Source organism: Parasteatoda tepidariorum, chromosome 8 (assembly GCF_043381705.1).
Source record: "Parasteatoda tepidariorum isolate YZ-2023 chromosome 8, CAS_Ptep_4.0, whole genome shotgun sequence".
Lineage (NCBI taxonomy): Eukaryota > Metazoa > Arthropoda > Arachnida > Araneae > Theridiidae > Parasteatoda > Parasteatoda tepidariorum.
In genome coordinates, this window is record NC_092211.1 from 53,765,585 (window position 1) to 53,780,964 (window position 15,380).

At 26.6% G+C, this 15,380-nt stretch overlaps 2 protein-coding genes across 3 annotated transcripts; one reads left to right on the plus strand and one right to left on the minus strand.

The window, feature by feature from the left end:
• Positions 1–245: 245 nt before the first annotated feature.
• On the minus strand, positions 246–11,148 carry LOC107455006 (trafficking protein particle complex subunit 31). Of its 2 annotated transcripts, none has more exons than XM_016072398.3 (7): positions 11,010–11,148; positions 8,420–8,508; positions 6,400–6,526; positions 6,261–6,318; positions 4,513–4,572; positions 1,720–1,784; positions 246–423 (listed from the first exon to the last, which is right to left on the minus strand). In XM_016072398.3, exons 2-7 carry the CDS (start codon positions 8,470–8,472, stop codon positions 325–327), a joined length of 462 nt encoding a protein of 153 aa, XP_015927884.1. In that variant the 5' UTR covers positions 8,473–8,508; positions 11,010–11,148; the 3' UTR covers positions 246–324. The 2 variants fall into 2 exon arrangements, with proteins under 2 accessions (XP_015927884.1, XP_015927883.1); XM_016072397.4 differs by having other exon boundaries at positions 10,729–11,141.
• A 180-nt stretch (positions 11,149–11,328) lies between these two features.
• On the plus strand, positions 11,329–12,278 carry LOC107455005 (proteasome alpha4 subunit). Its single transcript, XM_016072396.4, has one exon. The coding sequence runs from the start codon at positions 11,446–11,448 to the stop codon at positions 12,193–12,195; it is 750 nt and encodes a 249-aa protein (XP_015927882.1). The 5' UTR covers positions 11,329–11,445; the 3' UTR covers positions 12,196–12,278.
• Positions 12,279–15,380: the final 3,102 nt, after the last annotated feature.

The window sequence follows — 15,380 nt, forward strand, 5'->3', positions numbered from 1 at the left end:
GAAGGGTCCGTTAACGGATCCAAATTTCTTCTAAACAGACCCCTGATAGTATTACTTCCATTATTATTTGAATGTTTGGTTGCATTTTTTTAATAAATATAAAACTCTGCATAATATGTGTTCAAGTTATTTCTGGTCACCCCAATAATGTTCACTTTAATTAAATATTGAGTTACAGAAAGTACCAGAAGTGTCATTGGACTTTACCGAATGCAGTGGTCAAAAAAGAACAAAAACAATATAAGTAGATTTATTAAACATTTATTTGACACAATTTATCAACACAAATTTCACAAAACAATTTACAGATTCAATACTAATAAGTTATTTCCCTTCCAAAGTTGGTTCACGCGCAACAACACTCTCATCAAATAGGATTTTGAAAGTTGTTCCTTTATGCCAATGGACAGTAACTTTTGCTGGCTAAAAGAAAATTTTAATAGAAACGTAATCTTTAAGACAGCAGATAACAAATTGTAGTAAAAACAGTTCAATTTTTAATTAACCATTCATTAACTCAACATATAATAATTTTCGTCTTGAAACATATTTATCTTATTAACTATCTTATTGGAAAAGATTTTTTAAAAAAATCATATATGTACTAAAAAGGCAAATAGAGTAGCCGCTTGAATTCGTACCTCATTATAGTGTTGTCGCCATTGTTTAATTAAATAAAACGGATACTTTTGGGTAAATGGTTCCTTTTTGGATAAACGGTTCCTTTTGGGAACCACTGTCCTAAAGGACAGTGGTTCCCAAAAAGTGTTCCACGGAGCACTAGTATTCCATAGAAAAGTTCCTTGGTTTCTTGAGTAAGAATTTTTTTTTAACCAGTAGTGATTTTTGAAACCTGTAATAGGTTTGTATTCAACCAATAATCGATTATTTATTCAATAATTTGGTTTATTATTATGAAATTACTTGAACTAATTCTTACCTAGTTTCAAAATTAATAACTTCAACAAAGCACATCAACAAATAGCATTTCTGACTAAAAACACCATAAAACAATATTTTCTGTGGCATGACAATCAGTTCAAATGAGATTTTTGCACTGGTGTCAGTTATTTTCATCAACAGACGGCATCACGTTACTGCAAATTGCACATTTGAAAATATTGTTTGATAGTTTTTCTCATGCAGCAGTACCTTCTCTCAACAGAAGGAAGTGAAATATAATCAAAACCTTTCAGAAGAAGAAAGAAACAAACTATATCTTTCTATCTCCCGAATTTTTTCCTTATTTGATTTTTCAAATTGTGTATCAGTTTTAGAAAAACAATTACATATTTTAATAATTTTGTAAATAGAAAAGGCATTTGTAAAAAATTTTATAAACTTAGAATAATCACTTTGCCTATTCTTGCCTAACATATATTCAAATTTTTTTTAAAAATCTTTTTAAAATGTTATAAATTAAAAATATGTATTACAATTAAAAAGGAAAATAACCTCATCTATAATCGGGTATTTATAAAAAAAATTTATTAACTAATTAAAAAAAGATAAAGTAAAAATGAGTTTTTGTGAAGGTCTTTATGATACATAAAATATTAAAAACTGAACTAATTATTTTGAGTAATATTTAACGTAAATAAAAGATATTAAACATCCTTTATTATTAAATATTACTTTCGTTTTAGAATTGCCTTTTAATTTTTTCAAAGACTCTAATTGAGTGAAGACTTTTTACAGCAATAAATAAAAAATACTCACAAAATTACAACACACAAGAGTTGCTTCAATAATTCCAGCAATGAAAGCAGCACAGTTTAAAGTTCCTATTAAAAAATTATTTGACAAATTAAAATAACATTAATGGAAATAATATTTTATTCTAATTTACCTGTGTACAAAAAGCAACATTTATTTAAATAAAAATTAGCTTTATAAATAACTTTAATAGAAATAATATTTTATTCTAATTTACCAGGGGACAAAAAACAACATATTTATTTAAATAAAAATTAGCTTTATAAATAACTTTAATTAAAATAATATTTTATTCTAATTTACCAGGGGACAAACAACAACATATTCATGTAAATACAAATTAGCTTATATTAAAACAACATGTATTGTTATTTCTATTTTGTTTTTGGAACACCAAAGAGCTAATTTTTAATGAAAATGTTTAGATAATTTAAATGCAATTTAATAAAACATTTTTTTTCAAAAAAAGTAAATTTTTTAGATGGTCAACAATATATCACGTATGTGACTTTTTTACTGGTGTTATCTAAAAATCTATTTAATAATTTTCAAAAAAAAAAATTATTTTTGTAGAATTCATTTTAAACAAAATTTAAACACTATTACTAAGTGTACAAACACAGTAAGCAGTTATATTGGATTTTGGGTAGTTTGTTAAACAATATAAGATTTTTTTTTAAAACTGTTATAACTTTTTTTCAACACAGTGTAATCATGACACTTTTTCATCTCAGACAAACAAAACAAAAAAAAGGTTAACAAAATTTTGATATATTTTGAACAATTCTCATTTAAAATTTTATGTACCAATTGCTAAATCTTTTCAAAAATCACTTTATAAAATAGCATGTTCTAAAATTTAAGTAAAAAGGATAATTTAAAAAAATTAATTGTACCTGTTATGTGGAAGATATAGAACATAAAAACATTAATTTTTACTATCATTTAATACAATATGGAATACATACTAATCTTTGGCAGAAAATATTCATTTATAACCATTAAAAAGGAACTAATTTTCAAAGTTATAATAAATAATTATATATTTATAATAAAATAGTAACTTGAAACTTTTAATTTGAATCAAACAATATTATTCCTCTCTTGAATGCTATTGTGTAACCTAGCATTTTCTAATTTTTTTTAAAAACTATTTCCAAAGTAAACAAATGAAGATCAAAGGAGAATAATGGTCCAAGAAAGCTGATTCTGAGAAAAAGCGACAGAAGCACATAAACAGGAACAGTTTTTCCACAGTACAACCGATATTTACGGAGCAGATTTTCTATGTTATTAACTTGTCAAAACTTAGTAATCCCCAAATTACAACAAATGGTGGTTTAATCATAATTTTTACATAACCATTCTTTCCTTTTGATCTTCAAATGCCATCCCTAGCTCATAGTGAATTACAATATAGAAACCAATTCATACATATATAAATACCTCTTTTTTTTCATTATTTAAATCATAAGTGCATTAAAATTTGAGGTTGTAAACTACTCTAACAGAAGTAATTAGTCTTCAAGATAAGAAGACAAAGAATTTAGATCTTTCTAGAAGTGATATCATGAATGTTTTACATATAAAAAAATACTTAATAAATATTTTCACGATAAAACAGAACTATAGAGAGTATATAAATGAAATAAACATACAAAATATGTATTTTGAAATAGTTCTTTACACGGAAAAATTTATGGAATCTAATTCTGCAAACATCTAATTAGTTAAGAGACTTAATAGAAATGAAATTGTTACATTTCTGGCATTTATTATCCCCTCCAAAAACTAAACTGATTATGACACACTGTTTAAGACATATTATTCATCATTTAACAGGACTAGTGATGTAGAACAAATATATTTTGAATTCGCAATATGTATAACAGATATAATTTGAATTTGTAATAATTCTCATCTAAATTAACAAAAAAAAATTAATTAAATTTAGTTAGATAGGTCACAAAAAGAGGAGAAGCTAACCAAGATGGTACTTGTTATCAAAAATTCAAAATAAGACATTTTAATTAGAAACCATACAGTTCATAATTGTTATAATTAATGTAAATAAGATAATAGATATTAAAATAAAGTGATGCCCAATTAAATATTTTCTAAACCCAACAAGGATCACCACCCTGTGGAGAATGTTAAAAATATCCCTGTTAAAATACTACTTTCTTATTTAATAAAATAAAAAACAAGTTTTTGTTTATGATTTCTGGGAAGCAAGCATTAAACATTAGAAAAAATCTATAGCTAATGAATATTAGATAATAAATGCTTAAATGATGTATATAAAGTAACCAGGATTAAATTTATGTTGTCAAAAACCAAAGTTGTTGAAAAAAATAATAATAATATATATACATAGATATACACAAACAAATAAATTCCAATACGCAATTAAAAAAATTAGAAATTATAGGGAAAAAATAGATTATTAAAATGTTTTAATAACTTTTTTTTATTACGTCATGTCTAGATCTTTTACTAGGTCTTTTAGAACCTAAATAGTGAACTATACTTAAAATATGTTTTTAAGTTACGATGTTACATCATCAAAATTTTTGTTTAATTAATATGAATCTTAAAAGTATTGGGAAGTTTTTTCTATTAAATATGTTAAGGGCAATAAAAATTAGTATTTAATAATTTTGACACTAAAAAATTAATGATTGTTATAATATATAAAAGCAATTTTTGAGATTTCTGATTTTAATTTAAGGTTATCTTTTTATCCAAAGAAATAAAAATGATTTCTTAATTAAAAGTAATAAAGTTGTTAATAACCTTTATCTTTAGGAATGGATATAAATTTGTTGACCAGTGGATCTTTTTCGATGATGAAATCTAGCATAAATTAAGGTTTAATACAAAAAAATATATAACTAAAAGAAATTCAGTTTTGAACATTGTCATTTTAAAATAAATAATTTCCATAAAGTTCTGAATGATTCAGATAGTGAATATACTTTTGAATACCAAATAAATTTTATAACAAATATAAATTAAACATTATACCTAAGATGATGATTATTATCTATTTAAAAATAGATAAAACTACAATAATAATTTACTTGTCATAATACTAATATCATGCAAAAATGTTTTCCAGTTAGGCACTCGTAGATGTTTTTCAATTTTTTAAGTTTATTTAAATTAGGACATAATAAAAATTTAGCTTATAAGATAAATTTTCAAAACATTCAATTATTTTTTGTCTTGTCGAGATTCAATAAAGACACAATACAAATAGTCAACTTATCTGAAAAGTATCTTTAAAAAATTCATAAAATGCTTTTAAGTTTCTAGAATTTTATGTAATCTGCAATCAAGAGAAACTGTAAACTGAGTAGATTTATTTTATAGAATAGATGACAAAAAATGTTGTGTTAAATGGCAACTGCATATTAAATGTTGGAAAATATTTTAATACTATCTGAAATTTTTAATTAAAAATATAGATTCAATCTAATCTCAGAGAAACTCAAATGTACAAACAATAGTTTTTGCTCTTCAGAACAATTTTGTAACTTAAAATGCTACAAAAAAATATTCTTATTAACAATAAATTCAAATCTAAAGACAATAACTAAATACTAGGACAAAAAAAATAATAAGTTTTAATAAAATTAATAAATTACAAGACTTTGACAAACACACACTATTTTATTAGTTTGAAAATGTGATAGAAATTGTAATTTTCTATAACATAAGAAATGTTTAACAATTTTTTTTTTTAAATTTTAATAAAAAATTTTATTTAAAAGAATTTTAATAACTAGCTACATTTTGTGAGAATAACTTTAATCCTGAATGTTTTGTTTTTTTAATAACATTAAGGGATAACTTTTCCCATCACTATGGCTAGTAAAATACAATGAAAATAAATTTATTAAGAGAAAAACAATTATGAAAGTGTAAAAACAATTTAAGCCAATTAACAAGACTTCATAAGTTTGCATAAACTCGATATTTTCTTTTTCCATAATTATTAATTACCCAATTAAAAAACCATGTATGTTGGAGTTATTAGTACTAGGTGTAAGAAAATAAGTTTTTCCAATTTACAAGGTACAAGGTTTCTACAAGTTTAAAACATGTAACTGTCACAGTTTTCGTATTTAAGAGATTGAAAAACAAACTACAAAGATTTCAATTGTTTGCCTAAAATAAAATAAATTACATAAACTAATATTTTTCCTACATACAATATTTATAAGAACTTTATGTTAACACATTTACAAGTTTACTTTATCTTAACACATTAACAAGAACTCTAACATAGTAAAATACGCCATTTACAAAAAAGTAATATGCAATATAAATATATACTACATTTTAGTTCAATTAATATGTAAAAATTTAAAAATAAATAAAAAATTCTTTCAGAAAAATAATTATACCACACTTACATGAGTGATAACATATCAAAAATATTTACATAAAATAATATGCAATATAAATACTAAATTAAAAATCAATAAATTGTGTTGCATTGAAAAAATAAAAAATATTTTCATAAAAACAAAGGATACATGTTTTCTTATCATCATTGGCATGTTCCAGTTTGTCAGCTTCTTTACCAAATAGAGTCTAAAATTACATTAAAACCATAAATATCATTTAAAATCTATATGCATTTATATAAAGAAACAGCATTCATTTTCGACTTACTTTCCACAAAGTAGTCTTGATAAATATTAAAATATTTAAAAGCTTTGTTTCTCTTTTGAAATTTCTTTCACGCACAAATAAGGTATCAACCATTCTCTGCCCAACATGATAGCCCATTTCAGACAACCTGAAATAAAAAGGTATTTAAAGTTGATTAATAAATAAAGACAAACAAATCATCAAAACACATTGGTAAGATGTGAAGAGGTGAGTACTATTCTAGTATCGAAAGAGTGAGTCGGATTTGATATCGTTGTATATTGTCAAAACTCTTGATTTCACATTTGTTAAATTTAATTTATTTATGCTATTTTGTCATTGAACAATATTTTTACTACCCAAATTAAAAAAAAAAAAAACATTTTCTTAAATTTTTTAATTGTTCATAGCTTTAAAAAATTATTTACTAAAAAAAAAATAAATCAGAATCGACACACATGATCACTTGTAATAATTATTGTGATATTTATAAGATAATTTCAACTATATAAATATATTTGTCAAATGTTGTTATTAACAATGATCATGTTAAACTATGATCCAATAAAACTGCATTCAATTATTTTTGCTGTTCATATTCATCACAACATTATCATAGTTGTTAATTAGCTTAAAATCAATATCCATTGTGGAAAACGATTCATTAGAATATATATTTTAATATATCACTATCAAGATATTTAAAAGGTATTGATGCATCGCCCCAGCTCTAGTGAATACTAGAAGTAGGAAATATGCAAAACGAAAAATATTTTGAAATGACTGGCATAAAAGGAAGCAGGTTTGCAGTCATATACATATTTTATTGCACTTGTATCTTTGTTAATCGTTGATCAACTTACAAGTCTGTCAAGTGTCATAATTTTAAAAAAGGACACAAACTCATACCTTCCCAATATAGATGGAATTTTTTTTTTCGATGATAAGTTCACTTTTTAGTAAATGCCACATACATACTTCTCTCACTTTTAGCTATACTTTTACTAATTTTTTTAAAACATTGGTACAGAGAAAATAAATGAAATTCATATTTTTTATAAATAAAATAATTTGTAATATAGTAGAAATATCATAATTTATAACTGCCAATAATGCAATGTTCTTCTGCCATTTGTGCATTTTTCAGCATACACACAATACTGAACTGAACATATTTAACAAAAAGTATTCTTTGATGACTAAATTGACAGCAACTCTCAAAAATAAAATATTATTTTTAGTTTATTTCATCTCTAATGGGAGTGCAAGTACACTAACTTGACCTTCTTGATCATGTGTTAGATAGTAGCTTATTTTAATCATTCAAAATACACTGGAATATATATTTTGTAAAAAATTAGAGCATTCATTAATTTATAGCAGAAATAATATTCATACATTATATTTGTTATATAATTGATAAAGAAATTTTTTTAATTATGGATAACTTATTTTTCGGTCTGAATTAATAAAATAAACTAATAAATCGCTGAATGATTTTTATTATTTGTCCCAGCAATCAATAGCAGAAATACAATCTAAACTGTACTCTTTAATGAATTTTAAAAAAATGATATGCCAGTACATGATTAATTTATTAAGTAAATATATTACTTTATAATACAAAGTACATAATTAATATAGTAAATATACCTCCATAATACAAAGTGTATACACATTTTAAACATTTATTTTTAAACTATACATTGACAAGAACATCATATCATTATTGCATGAACATTATTACCAAGATCTAAAGATTTTAACACTTCCATATCCCTATAGTATAAAACTATTGAAACTGTCCCTTGATAAAGAAGAAAAATTCCTTATAAATGTATTCAAATGCTTTCTGGTCAAAGGATTAAGTTACTGGATATGACAGAAGAACTAGCAATATGAAAGTGATATAAAAACTACAAACATAAAACATTTGAAATTAATAGAAACATGAACTGCAATTTTTATGAATATTTTTGAACAAAAAATATCTCATATAAATATGTATTTCAAGTAGAAAGAAAAATCTAAATTATATTACTTAGTCTGCAATTCTGGTACAGATAAGACTCTGTTTTGACAATATTGAACCATCTCAGAAAATAAAAGAGCAAATGTACTAATATTTATCTGAAATAAAAAGAAAACAACAATTAATAAACAATTCCATGAACATCTGTTTATTATGGATAATTATACCTAATTTTATGGAAATATAAAATTAAAGATATAAACTATCAGCAAAAATGTGCAATGTCTGTAATTTTTTTCATTATAAAATTAAGTCCTTTATGTTTTTCGAATCAAAAATGTTTTTTTAATAAAATCAAGTTGTTCTCTTTTTCCTTCATTAGCAAAATGACAAAGGTATTTCAAGTATTAATAATTTTATTTAATCCCCCTTTATAACTATTGAGTTTGTATCATGTCAAGTACATTATATTTAGCCTTGATATTTTTAACTAATTGATTGGGGCTGGGATAACCTGGTCGGTAGGGCAGTGGGCCCATGTCCAAGAGGTAGTAAGCTCGATCCCCGCCGGCCAAAGACTCTCCCTATAGTAAATTATGACTGGTGAACGTTATATCTGTCAGGTCACACAGTCCCTCATGTTGCCATAACAAATTAATACCTCTGGGGATACGGAATTTGAGATTGATCGTTCTCTGGTTCAGGTCAAAATTATGATCTGTGGATGAATTAATATATGTATGAATGGGCCTATCCTACAAATGGGCTCAGACGTGAGGGTGGCTGAAGTTGCACTCTTGGCCATAGATGGTCCCGCTGAAAAATAAGAAATACACCCTCTGCCTTAGATTTGTTTCACCAAGCGGACTTGCTCATATTGGCAAATGGCTTTAGAATCAACAACTAATTGATTTATTATATTTGATCTACTAAAAAATAATTATTATCATTCATTTTTTATAATCTAAAGACTTTTAAATCTTGAAATTTAGGGTACATCAGATATATTTCTATAAAAGTAAAAATAAATTAATATTTTATATTGAAATTTTTCCTTCCTTCCTCTTCAGCACGACAGCCCCTCACAGGCCTTGGCTGCCTCAACCACACGTAGCCTCGTGTCCATGGCGACTTTTTCCTAAACATTCAAATAACTACAATTTTTTTGAAAATATTTTTAAAATAATTACGTCTGCATACATCATTATTTGATTTATTTAAGGTGAGCTCAATCTCTAAATCCACCTTTGGTATAGCCTTAAACTTCTGAGCGTTAATCCCATCTGTTTCTAGACTTCTAGATACTTTCCTGCTTCAAAACACTGGTTGCTCCTTGTTATTGAATGGGAAAATAGTGTGGTGTAGCAGGAAAATTTCGCACAATTTTGCCCAGAAGCTCAATGTTTGGAGGGAAAAAATTAGAACAAATACATATCTATCCACTACATTGCATTACTTTTGATTTAAACATTGCATACATTATTATAATAACTGTAGAAAAAAATTTCTTCCAGAATTTCTCTTCAGATATGTTTATCCACAAAGGGGAAGGATGCTGAATAAAACAATGTTTTTCAGATAATCTAGAGTTAATTTTTCAAACAGAATTCCTAATCCAATTCTTTAATTAAGCAATAAGAAATTTATAAATAGGTTGCATAACTATGTCTGCATACCAAATTATTTTAAACAGTAATTATTTAAGTGATAGATATATGACATAATCTCACCTATTAATACTGAAATTACTTATAACCTGGTCAAAAAATTAAGACTATTTATTTTTGTCATATCGATACTATTTTACAAAATACAAAAATAAATTAGTTAAGCAATTGTGCTTGGATTTAAAATTATTGAATACCACGAAATATTTTCTTTTTAGTTACTATTATGCTGGCACTTAATATCACCAAATAACTTGCAATCAAAATATTTCGAATATTCAACATTCGTGATAAAACCTCAACAATCAAGTTAAGTGTTAATTAGAATTCTTATAATTTCTTATACATGGTCCTTCTTTTATACACTGAGATTAAAAATGGTTCAAAGCACAGAATATCGATACATTTCTCGATTAGACATTGCTTTTATAAAATTACAATTCTGCACTTCATTTGGGGATATTTCCGTACCAATACTTATTCACGTCAACGGTTGTAAATAGTTTTCTATGGCTAAACACTTCTTGCATTCATGCACATTAAATTGTACAGCTTTTTTTATCCAGAAAACATATCTAAACATCAGTAAAACATTTCTGGATACCCCAGAAACGGACAAAAGACCAGTTGTGCAAAAATCCTGGTAAAGGAATTTAGGTAGAAAAATTCTTAATACAAGAAGCAAATAATAAATTAAATAGACAAGAATACCTCAGATCTTGCTCTACTCAATGGTTTATCTAATATTGTAAATTTCGGAACTGGTCGTAGAGATGACATAGTAAAAATTATTTTAACAGCTTTAATTCTAAAACTTCAGTAGCTTACGGTGCTGATAATTAGTACGTAATCAAAATAGGAATATCTTTAATTAAATTTTCAAATAGTTATTTACATAATAATGAAACATTACATTACATAAAAACAATACACCAACCAAAACTAGTCGAATGTAAATAAACAATGAAAAATATGATAAAGAGGAAAAGCACCAAAAATTATAAAATTTCGTCTCCACGGTTTAATCTGCTTAGTGTAATCATTTGGACTTTACAACATTTACGAATTATGTTTCTTGTGCAGATTCTTGGTACTATCTTTCAGAACGCACTTCAGCAGACCACTTCTAAAACCAAAAGGCCAGATTATAGCAATAATATATTTAGGAATAATTTTACTATAAATATCTATTAAATTATAAAAAAGGGCAATAAAAAGAATTTTTAAAGCATTTCATCATTTTTTTTTGTCTTTTTACTGTCCTTTCAACTTTTCAGAAAAAAATGTAAACATCTTAACTGTATCCTTCTCTTATAACCGGTTAGTTGCTGTTTTGTTTGAGAAAAGTGAAAAGTCATTGTGGAATATTTTCAGTATTCAAATAACAGTTTTGAGTAGTGCTTTTTAATTTTGTCATAATCGAAAAACATGGGTACCTCACGATACGATCGTGCCATCACTGTATTCTCTCCAGATGGTCATTTGTTCCAAGTAGAATATGCCCAAGAAGCCGTCAAAAAAGGTTCAACTGCTGTTGGAGTATGCGGTAATGCAATAGTTGTACTCGCTGTAGAAAAAAAATCTGTGGCAAAACTTCAAGAAGAGCGTACCATGAGAAAGATTTGTCTTCTTGATGATCATGTAGTGATGGCTTTTGCAGGTTTAACAGCTGACGCACGCATATTAATTGACCGTGCCCGTGTGGAATGCCAAAGCCACAAATTGACAGTTGAAGATCCTGTGACTTTGGAATATATAACCAGACATATAGCTCAGCTGAAACAAAAATATACGCAGAGTAACGGTAGGCGACCATTTGGCATATCAGCGTTGATAGCCGGATTCGATTTCGACGGTACACCCCACCTTTTCCAAACAGATCCGTCAGGAGTATATCATGAGTGGAAGGCCAATTCCATTGGAAGGAGCTCCAAAACCGTCCGAGAATATCTTGAAAAGAATTATTCCGAGGAAATTATTGCTCAAGATGAGTCTACAATCAAACTAGCCATTAAAGCTTTGCTGGAAGTCGTTCAGGGCAAGAATTTAGAAGTTGCTGTTATGAAAAAGGGTACTCCCTTAACTATACTGGATGCCAAGGCAGTCAGTGATTATGTGTCAGCGATTGAAAAGGAAAAAGAAGATGAAGCTGCGGAAAAGAAGAAACAAAAGAAATGATGTGTATTGGATTATTAAATGTGTTAAGATGTGTAACAAATTTTCAGCTTGTTCTCATGATTAAATCTACTTTGATATGTAAAGTGCCTTTCTTTAATTTAATCTACTGTTCATTTTTCCTCCTCCCCCCCCCCATCAAACTTGTGATTTTGCATTGACTACTGTTTGTTTAAAATTTTTGAATCTTGTCTTTTTAGTAATGTTGATAATTTAATCTTAAATAAATGAAACCTTTTTTTATCTTTTGATATCACTTTTTAAACATCATAACTTTTAATTGGGAAATAATTAAATTTTTTATTATATTTTTTGGGGGGTTTATGCATCAGGATTCGAAATTAACATTGGTCCGAAACCAACTAAGGCAGTGATCTTAAAAACATTATGTGCTACATTGGTTTGATTTTTAATTTCTGTTATATGTCTGTAAAATTTCAATACGCCTATTGTGCATTGTTAATTTTTTATTTAAATGCCATTTATTAACTTTATTGAGAATCAAATGATATATGTAATCCATCAACTGAGAATATAGGGTTATATTTCCATATCATGATCTGTTGCTGCAATCACCAAGGTGCCAAATAGATTTTAAACTTGTAATTTAGAAAAAAACATGTAGATGTTTGCCGGGGGTGGCTACGAGTTCTAAGTTGGACCCCTTCTGTGATGTTTCTTTTAGTTTCTCGCCGACCGCTATATAGAAGTTGCCAAGACTTGTCAATTATTCTGCCACAGATCACAATACAGAAATCTCCCCCAAAATGTAAACAGACTTAAGTACTATCTTTTAGTTATAGGAACTGGTCTTAATCTCTAACACTGCATATTTATTGTTTAGCTCAAGAACAAGGAATTTCAATATTTACTGAAAAGCAGCTGACTTTTTTTCCTGCTACATCCTTTTTTATCATACTGCTTTGTAATCAATAACCTTTATTAGTGCAACTGCATTGAATACTACTTAGAGGGGGCTAGAAATAATTTAATCTACTACTTGAACTTTTTATAAAACTTCAAAACAAAAACGGAAAATTAAATTTGAAACTGTGACAGAATAATTACCAATTTAGAGTTCAAACAAACCAATGGCATATCATTGTCATATTCAGGCTGCGCCTTTTTTTTTTTTTTTTTTTTTGTGAGACCTTTTATTAGCTCATTTTTGTCCAAGATTCTTAAGCTATGCAATTTGACTGAACTGTAAATGAACATATTTAAAATAGAAATTCTTATAAAATTAAACCTTTCAGTTATATCGATTGAAATTAACTATTGTTTTCAGATAGTGTTAACTTTTAAATTTTTTTATGAGTTATAGCTTGACTGACTGTTTATTTCTTAATGATCTTTTTTTTTTGTTAAAAAAATAACAAAAAGGTGATTTTATATTATTTATTATTACAAATAATATGAACTTTAATTTTTATTTGGAAATTGCACTGTACACTCAAGTTTTAAATGAAGTGTTCTTTACTTAAGAAATTAATTTAGCTTTGAATTTTAAAATTATGTTATTAGGTAAAATATACATATGGTCTTCTAAATTTATAAACCTAAATCAAATTGTTCAGATTTTTTTTTTAAAAAACTATTCAAATGTGAAATGAACAATTTAGTTTGAAAGGAAACAAATATGAAATCTAGGATCATTTTTCAAATTCTTGCTTTCAAATAGATCAAATGTCTATGTATTGAAATAAAAACTTTTATAGTTAAACACAGAAGGAAGCAATGTTCTGTGCATCTAAAGAGGAAAACTAATAGGGCCTAACTGTATAAGTGTAATAACATAACAAGGAAACTTTGGTATCAAATTTAAATACCAAAATGATTCACTCAATGTTTTTAATTTTGGATCTGGCTGAAATATCCTTCTCAATTTACTTGAATAGCATAGTTCTTAATGTTTTAGAATTTTTGTTTTGTGTCTGTTAACTATTTATTTTATTTTATATCCGTCGTTGAACAGCTGCCCCAATTTTTTGGGTTTACGACTACTAATGCTCAACTCCGTAGCCTTGTAATTTTAAATCAATCCAGAAGACACGGAAACTCCTGGATTAGTACCTCCAGAGGTGTTGATTTGTTAGGGAAACATGGAGGACTTTGCGACTCGACAGATTTAACATGCATCAGTCACCATTTACTACTCGGGGAGTCTTCGGCCGGTGGGGATCGAACTCTCGGACATGGGTCCAGTGCCCTACCAACCAGGCTATCCTGGCCTTGTTAATTATCTATGTCAGAAATAGATTGAAGTTTTCTTTAACAATATAAATGATAAATTTTGCTTTTACCATTCAGAAAATAATTGTTTTCTATATTGGCATACAGCGTATATCTGTAATTAAAATATAAACTTTCTGTGCTCAAAGTTTTGAGTGATGATAAATTCTGATTGTAGCTGTCAGGAAATGTTTGAAACTTGTATTGTCATTTCTTTTGATCAAAAATTAAGATTTCGTGGTCATACCCTGTTAAGCAGGTACAAAACTCTTATTGGCAATCATATAGCAACTTTAAATTGTATTTGTAGTAGTCATGAAACAATTAAAATTTATATTGTTTGTTTTTCGATGTAGAGATTTGAAAATTCCGGAAAGTAGGCAGAATTTTGATTGATTCTTACACTATAATATGGCAAAAAAATTCTGCTCATTGTGGTTAAGAAACAATTGAGACTCCTATTTTATTAGGTATGGAGGTCTGAGTGTTCTAGTTATATGCAAGGGAATTAATAAAAATGTAAAATGATCTCTTTTTACCTAATTATGGATATTAACACTAAATTTAAAACTTGTTCAAAGATGTTACTTGATTTTTATATAAATAGTAAAAGTAATAGTTGAATCATTGTTCAAAATTACTACTAATATGAAAATCAATTGCTATATTTAGAAGAATTCTCTTTATTTATTTTTTAATAAGTTTTTAAAAAAATACTACACTTTATATACAGATTTCAACTGTTCTTTGGGAGCATTTCTCCCAGTTTTTCCTTTTCCCTATGAATACAGCTTTCAAAACAAACCAAATTTTTACTCTTTTTTTTCTTATTAACTGTCAAAATTGTAATATAGACAGTATTTTATTTTTAAATAGTCTCATTTTTATTAATTATTGATAGGAGCAGTTAATTTTTACTAATGTGAATTTTTTAATACATAAAAGTTTTGACTGTC

Coding starts and splice junctions, on each gene's coding strand:
- LOC107455006 (XM_016072397.4), bottom strand. CDS start 10,797: ATGTCATCTCTACGACCAGTTCCGAAATTTACAATATTAGATAAACCA. Junction 8,509..10,728: donor TGAGTAGAGCAAGATCTGAG/GTATTCTTGTCT, acceptor TTTTTATTTCAG/ATAAATATTAGTACATTTGC. Junction 4,573..6,260: donor CAATGATGATAAGAAAACAT/GTATCCTTTGTT, acceptor AATTTATGCTAG/ATTTCATCATCGAAAAAGAT.
- LOC107455005 (XM_016072396.4), top strand. CDS start 11,446: ATGGGTACCTCACGATACGATCGTGCCATCACTGTATTCTCTCCAGAT.